Raw genomic sequence first — 8,647 nt, 5'->3', positions numbered from 1 at the left:
GAAGCGGAAGTTGACGACATCACGTTTAACCTTTATGTAAACCGGAATTCTTTGAGATCATTTTTATAACAAGAACCGTGCAAGAAAAATACAATTCCTTCAGAAAAAATAGCAAAACACACAAGTAATGATTTTAACTGTGAACAGGCGGGAGAAGCAGCTGGCCTGTAACGATATAACGGCTGAAATGACGCACAGAATTCACCTGTGAGGTAACGAAGGCGGGTTCCAGTCATTTATATTTTTTTATTTTAGTGGTAGAAATAAAGAGCATTGTGTTACACAGTTTGATTTAAATACACCTAAAATATTTATAGAAATAAAATGTTATTATATATAACTATAAAATATGTGTATATTTTCTAATTGCTATAACTGTTAAATTATATATTATATATATTATAATATAAAATAAAATAATTAATAAAATAAAAGACAAAAAATTACAATTTAAAAAATGGTCCACATAGGATGCAAACCAGCATCTCCTGATTTATTGGATCATAGGATATTCCATAGATAAAAAGGAATAAAAATATAGGCTTACCTGTCACCTAAGGGCCTGGAAACCAGATTTTAAAGTGCACACTGGACAGCTAATTGGATATAATATGACAGAGTAGGTAGATAATGCAGAGGAAGCAGCTTTTGTCCAAACTATCATCTTATAGTGTGGAACATTTATGAACCTAGACTTCCTAAACCTCCTAGATGCCCACAATACACTCTAAGAGAGCACATTATCCACCCAGATACCCAAGTAGTTTTTGGATGTACTTTCAATTGAGACCATACAGTGAAGCTTGCAGCTGCTGAAAAACAGTCTGAAGCTCATCAACAGTCTGTCTTCAGGAAAAAGTAACTGCGTAGACTGTTGTGTCATTTGCGAAACAAAGCAACAACAATAGAGGGCCATCCATTGTTTTCTTATGTAGTTAGTTTCAGAAGGGGTCACAAGCCTATCCTGGCTGAGTTGGACAAAAGGTGCAAAGATACACTCTGGACAGTCGCCAGCTCACTTTGTCAAAAACAGAAAAAAAAAAGAAAGAAAGTTTGTCTGGGTATTTATTTCCCCTGTGAGAAGCTTTTGTTGTAATAGCGTACGTGTTAAAGAGATTTGGATGTATGTATATAAGCATGGACTGTACAGTTTTACTGCAGAAGCTGTTACTCTCGGTCAACAGCAGCTGAGGAACCAAAGAGAACCCCGAAACCCTGAGCAGGTCGCAATGTAAACTGAGCTCCTGAAATGTTTGTTGCAGAATTTTTTTTGTTGTTGTGTCTCAGATCTTTTCTGCTCCTTGTGAAAAATATAGCCTACCAGTTTGGGAAGAGTCTCATTCTTCTTCTCAGGTCTTGGGTGAAAATCTAACGCCCACTGCAGAAAAAAAAGTGTTGGAAGTGTGAACTGTATAGCTTTGTTTAACTGTGGCTGTGGCGAAGCTTTAAGATGTTGCTTTTGTAACTACATTCTACTGTAGCCTTATTTCAGACTGTGTCTTACTGTCTTTCTTTAATTTTTTTTTTACGAATGTTGAGTTTTCAGTGGCTTTATTTCAGCCTAGACACAAAGAAATGAGATGGGTCTATGATACATCCTGCCTAAGATGAAATGCATAGCTTTGTTTTTGATCATATTGTGACCTGTGACCTGCGATAATATCCCATCTATATCTACATCCCATCAGAGAAGCTCCTGCAGGTCCTCAGTAACACCGTATTTCTATTTTAAACTTATGTGAGCTCAGTTGACGCATAAAAGTAGAATAGTGTCTGACACGACAAATTATCCTGTCTCGTGATGTCAGTCCCTAAATCCTGGCAAATCTACACAATTTGGCACCTTTTCTGACTATAAAATAGAGATGAAAACCTTCGGTGGGTATTTTCTCAGCTTCATGTGCAGAAATACTGTGACTCTTGGCTGTTATTATCATTTTTATTATCATTTTGTTTAATTTTGCCATCCAGCGTGAATTTTAATAGCTCTGCAGTGACGTCCATGGAAAGTGAAGTAATGATCAAAAATTTTCTTATGAATGGTCTCCCCTACAGCAGCCCTGTAACATGTGACCTATATGCATGTATGCACACAGACAAATAAGACAAAAGGCAGCAGAGGCACAGTGGGTTAGTGAGCAAAGGAGAGCTTTAACAACCTTCAAGATTAGCTTTGTCACGCAAGCTGCTTCTCATTTCTGAGGTCATGGAGTGTTTTCTTACTTAGAAATAAACCCTATTTAATTATTAACACTACTTTAAATAATAAATGTGAAACTTCTGCTGTTCTTATTCTGTGATGTACAGTTATTTTTTCTACACTCATTTTACTTGATTTGGTGAGCTTGATAAAATACACTCACCAAGTACTTTATTTTTAGAAGAATCAAAGTAATACTTAGTAGAACCTTTTTTTTTTTTGCTCAAAAACAAGTTTCAGTTCCTCATGTCATGGATTCATCAAAGTGTTGGCAGGAAGACATGATCAGCAATATTAAAGAGCAGGCCATAAGCTGTGGCATTTAAACCATAATTTGAATCATGGCAACCAAAGTGTACAGAATCAACCTTTTGGGGCCTCTATAAATAGTTTCCATCTTCATAACAACTGTATTTGGGATATTCTTTTTATAACTCACCCATGTTGATACTCCAAGTTCTACATAAATCCTGCCTTGAACTTGGAGAAGGCATTTGACTGCATCTGGGGTGTCCTGTGGGGGCTGCAGCTCATGTGTATTGGGTATTGGGCAGTTGGGCTGCTTGGTGACTGTGTATAGTCGTAGTGAGAGATTAGTTTGCATTTCCAGCAATAAGTCAAACGGATTGTCACTGATTTCGTTGAACCTTTTTCTGGATAGAAGTGGTGGAAGGTGTTGGGTTTGGTGGTCTCAGAATCTCATCTCCGCTACATGCAGATGAGATGATTCTGCTGGTTTTATTAAATGACTGCCTCTAACTTGTACAGGGGCAGTTTGCAGCGAAGTCTGAACCAGCTGGGATAAGAAATAGCAGCTCCAAGTCTGAGGCCATGGTTCTCAGGTGGAAAAGAGTGGAGTGCCCACTCCAAAGGTTGGGAGTGAGTTACAGCTCCAAATGCAGAGCATGGATGGATGGATGGTTTTTAAGGGCAGCAGCTCACAAATAATATAGCTTGCTTTGTACAGATTGCCCAAAATGTATCTTAATAGTTTGATGTGAATCTTAATTTTGAAATAAAAATCTGTGTTTTGTTACTTTACCCACAAAGCTGTAACTGTAGATGCTGGCCAGAACACAACAGGCATTTTTCAGATTTTGATTAAAGATTTGAAATAAAATTCATAATAACCATGTTATACAGCATGTACAGCATCATGATCTTTAGACTTTAGCACTGTGCCTGACCTTTGGCCTCATACCTCTTCACAGAAGACAGCAAGATTTGAGAAAAATTCTCTTTTAGTGATAGAGTGGCACAAAATGTGAATGAGGTCAAATGTTGGATCATTAGAGTGGGAGGAGGGATCCCACTGGTGTTCATATCTGAAAGGACAGGAAGATTGTTGGTAAGTAATCAGCGCTCAGGCCTGTTTTAGACTAAAGTAAAATCTGTCGTGACCTCAGAGGATTTGGAGAACGTCAGCCAGCACAGACCTGTCAGCGCACACACACACACCTGTCTTTCATTAGTCAGCCACAGACTTTTCTGTGACAGATTGGTGACCTCATTAGGACTTAAGTGAAATATACTACACTCCCATATTTTACCGCAGATACCTAACTTTAACACACAAATTAGATAGGCCCTTCTCTCTGAACCTTCAAATCAGCATGTTTAACCACTTTCTGCATTTTCCCACTTAATGCAATTAAAACACATATACATGTTGATATATATTTTTAATGGTATTATTACATAAAGATTTTTGTCGTACATACATTTTTATGAAAAAACAATCTGGTAGAAAAAATATTGCTCTGGGATGCAACGCAGTGGCAACACAGAGCATTGTAACAAGACACACAGCATCAAGAAACTACAGATTGCCATCTGCATAAATACAGTGTGGAAAATGCTTCATTCATGTGCTACATGCTTTTCATAAGAAATATCAGTTGTACAGCTGAACATCAACAGAAACACTGGCTAACACTTGGCTACAATGGCTTTATTCCACTGTAATAACCGGTGTAATAACTTTAACATATGAAGCTACATATTTTTTACTTCTCCTCTATGATCGTGTTCATATTCTGTTGCCATGTTCACCAACAATGTGTGTTCAATTGTAATTGGTAAAACTGAGGATGGATGTGGTTCAGGACGCAAAATGATAATTTGGTAATGCTTACGATTACAACAATATAATACAGCACATTTAAATTATTATACAGCTCTGATGGGTGTAAGTGTGAGTTTGACACTGACCTGATCATGTTTTGAAGATACAGCCAAGAGACTCACAGCAGTGCCTAAAATAATATATAGAATTCTGTTTATGGACACAAATTCCATCCTGTTTTCTCACCTACTTAAATACAGTTTGTTTATTTATCAACCTTAACTCATATCTGGGTAAATGTAGTTTTTTTTTAGGTGTAACAGCCAAAAAAGTCTCTGTTTGGTGGCAGGAGTGTTCAAAGTGATTTCTTTGGTTTGGCGTATGAAATAAAACTACTTCATGGTTTGGTTTATAATAAAACTGCCACCGCTGTTTTAAATGCATGGTTTTCTTGGTTGCCTCCGAGGTGTCTCACACATTAAAAATACATTACTGTAGGCATAAAACTTTCCTACAATTGAAATACGTTAGTTTGAAGTTTTGTAAACCAAAAATCTCCATGTACGCAAACAAATAGAAATATTTCTTTTTTCTGTGAGACAGGGTGGCTTCATAACGTAAGATGAGACAATCTTATGTGTCCCTACAAAAAGTGCAAACTAAATATAGAGTGTTCTGATACACGTTTAAAACGTTTGCACTCACTGCTGTGTGCTCAAATAGTTTCGTCATAGATTAATGTGCATTTTTTGCCAGTGGAGTAAATTCATGACACTGATTTCAAACAAGTGTTTTATAAAATGTGCAGCAGTCTCCAATAAGTCAAACAGTTACATTAAAGACAATATTTGATTTATAAACCAAACTCTGAGACATTCTGCGTTCCTCGCCACCAAGCTTTTCTTTTTTCCCCTGAGATGTCCCGGTGCTCCTATGAGGTCATTGCCATCTGATACACCTACAGCTTGAACCTTCCTCTACACAAGCGGCGGCTCTTTCTTGGCATCTTTATCCCTGTGGTGACGGCGGTGTGCACTCCTCCTGGGTGGAATGCTTGGAGGTCGTGACTCTGGATTTTTTGGGGGGACAGCCGGTTGCTAAAATGATAGTTTTGATGGACAGTTTTCTCCATGATCCCTCACAGCTGTCCAAGAAAAAGGAGGAGCCTCCAGAGAGCCAGTCCACGTTTTCGTGCTCATTATCACAAATCTGGTGTTCCTAAAAAGTTGGCCGGTGTGTATGTTCAGGCTGAATCACTGAGAGACATTGTTATATCTCAAAAAGTGGCTTGAAAATACAGATTACATCAAAAAGTGATCACAGCATGTGTGATTTAACCAACAAGAAAATATTCATGACCTCATTATTTTTTAGTGTTTAAAGCTGAAATCCATTATCTGCTTTATATTTTTGTCACATTCATGAATTACATGTGTCACCTCCCTGCTAATTTTAGACATAATATAAAACGTTACATTTTCAGATCGGACTTTGAGATACGTTTTTTTGGCCTAATGAAATTGGACACAACATAATTTCATAAAATAATTGCAAATTTTAAATGATTTTCCTCTGAAATGACATGTTTTATTAGAAGAATAGAAGGCCCCCATACAAAGAATGTATGACTGAAAAGTCACAATGGTGTTTCGCCAGCTTCATTTGATCATCATTTTATTTATCATTTAACAAAACAAAACAAAATAACTATGTAGTCCTCACTCGAGTCATAATCAGTCATAGCATGTTGTCAAGCTGCGATACTGGCAGATCAGTTCGCAACCTCAGCTTTTACTTTCACGTCACATCTGACTCAGTGAATCTCAGATCAGTTGTTATTGCTGTTCTGCGTGGAGGGTTCTTGGTACTGTCCTCCCTTACTTCTAGCTTTCCATATATGAACATAGAAAGATGAGGAGGCAGGCAACATTGCCTTATGCTTTCCACCTGGACACATGGATGGGTGGGGCAGTCTAGAACAGAAGCACGTGACCAAAAATACATTACTGCAGACAGAAATAATCTCCTATCCACCAGTGGTCCTGAACAAAATCGCTTTTGTTTAGCCAAACAAGAAAAGGAGTAGGAGTAGGGAGGGTAGTGTCATTATTGCAAGATTAAGAGCATCATTCTTATTCTAGCAAGACAGCAGAACAAACTGGAAGACTCTCTGTCAAATACTCCTCATCAAGAATATTTATAATGTTATGGATTTCAGCTTCATCGGTATGTACACGGATGACGACGTAAAACGTGACAGAGCATCGTTAACTCAAACACAGCATCCAGCTATTGTCGTAGCTTCAAAAAAGAAAAGCTCAGCAGTTGTACCTGTCAGCCCTTTGAGGTTTTTCACACAGTTCATAGATACCTGGAATGCTTTGAATGTGATAAATAACCATTGTCAGTTTATGGGGTACGTCCATTTGTCCAATTTCTATAAACCTATCCAAACCTGTACTTGGGCCAGTACTTGACTTGCGTATGCCTCGGTGTGGTTCCTGCTTGGATGTTTGCCTTTGCCGCGGGTGGCTTTGGAGGTGGTGGGAGTGGGGTTTTCCTCCTCTCTTTGCTCCTGTCTGTGATGGTGAAGCCTTGCTCGCCCTTATCGTGCAGGCTGACCCTGGGCAAGAAGTGGGTAGAGACATGTTGGGATTTGACCCTGGGGCTGGAGCCCATTTTAGCTTTCCCCCTCTTATTAAGGGCCACAAACCACTCGCGACCTGTCCTGTGGTTCCTGTGGATTACTGAGGCATAAGTGTTGTAGCTGTTCTCCTGGAAACGTTCCCTGAACTTACAGTCATCCGTGAACTGGTCCTACAAAAGAAAGGAAATACAGGGTGTTAACAAGTATTATTCCGTGTCATTTTCTTGTATTTTTTTCTTGTTTTCTGAATTATTGAACCTTGTTGTATTTGCAAACAGTCCCAAGTCATTTTCACACACGTGATTCTTGAGCTGTGCAAACACGTAATGTAACCTAAACTTGTTTACCTTGTGAGCTGACACAGAAAAAGTCATTACTAAATCTTTTAGCATTATTATTTTATTTCATTTTTTGCAAGAAGATCTCACTTTCACATCAACACATACACACAACTACTGTGAAAAGCTTCTGTGCTTTCTGTGACAAATTTCCTTTGCTGTGAGATTTTTGTCCTTTTCCTGCAAAACCGGAAATGCACACGTGAGGATTTACTGTTCACCTACCAAACTCTACCTTCAGGTCCACTTACAGAAACCTGAACTGAACCTGGACCTGCACACACTATAAAAATAGCATGAATTTACATTTCTAATGAGACAGCTGGGTCATGCTTGTGCTGCAATAATTGCAACAGATGTGCAGAAGCATCAGATACTCCTTGGTGATGGGTTTAATAAGTCATCTACATCAGCGGTCCCCAACCCCCGGGCCTCGGACCGGTACCGGTCCGTGAGTCGTTTGGTACCGGGCCGCGAGAGTTGAGGCTCAGGTGTGAAATGTGTGGTTTTCAGGGTTTTTATCGGTTTTCAGTGTTATTTTGTTATTGTTTTTATCGTTAACTCGGTTTTCCTGAGTATTTTCACGTGTGTTATGAATAAATTTTCTTTTTTTTTGGTACTGGTACTAGTTTTATTTTGTTGTATTTATCTGCGACACCTTAAAGGCCGGTCCGTGAAAATATTGTCGGGCATAAACCGGTCCGTGGCGCAAAAAAGGTTGGGGACCGCTGATCTACATGATTTCATTATCACAGTCACACCTTCACTGACAGCAGCAAAGCCACAAAACTCAAAAGGCATCTGCTATTGAACTCATTCAGGAAGAACTTCAGAACGAAGATTTTTATGATCATTCTTCTTCTTACAATTTAATCAGCAGAGTTATTGTATTTTTCTCAACTGGGTTGGATAAGGTGGATTTTTCCTCCTGTTGAAACAAAAGTTTTCATCCCACCCAGGTTCTCAAACAGAGGATGAGGAATGGGGCAGGTTTAAATCAGACTACTCGTGTATGAATAGTGCAGATAATATCAGCAAGTCTGCAAAGTAAAATCCTTAATGAATTATTACTAATAATCTAAATGATCCAAATATTATTCCCAAACACTGCTTAACATGCCTGCGATAGTTTGGTTATCCGAGAAGAACCATAAAGCTTAAAGTTTTCCAGATGGACCTGACGCACATAGTTGGACTGCATTAAAATTGTATTATTTGGGTCGCAGGTTTGATCAGACTTTGTCTACCAAAATATTAGAAAGAGATGTAAAAATGTAACACTGGCATGCAGCACTGCATTCTGCACACATGTCATGCACAGAGATGCAGATATTCATTGAATGTTCCCGTTTTGTGCCTAAATATATCTCGGGTGGGAAACTTTGACATGTACCCAG

The 8,647-nt window shown here is 38.6% G+C and overlaps 1 protein-coding gene across 1 annotated transcript in view; it reads right to left on the bottom strand.

Moving 5' to 3' along the window:
• Positions 1–3,916: 3,916 nt before the first annotated feature.
• fgf5 (fibroblast growth factor 5) overlaps positions 3,917–8,647 on the bottom strand; it is an 18,094-nt gene continuing 13,363 nt past the window's right edge. The window contains exon 3 of the mRNA XM_084947333.1: positions 3,917–7,082. Within this exon, the coding sequence (XP_084803459.1) occupies positions 6,711–7,082 (372 nt within the window). The 3' untranslated portion in view covers positions 3,917–6,710. The remainder of the gene's footprint in view (positions 7,083–8,647) is intronic.

Source organism: Perissodus microlepis, chromosome 12, assembly GCF_051167445.1.
Source record: "Perissodus microlepis isolate ML-2025 ecotype Zambia chromosome 12, ASM5116744v1, whole genome shotgun sequence".
NCBI classification, from domain to species: Eukaryota; Metazoa; Chordata; class Actinopteri; order Cichliformes; family Cichlidae; genus Perissodus; species Perissodus microlepis.
This window is presented reverse-complemented; position numbering and strand designations above follow the sequence as displayed.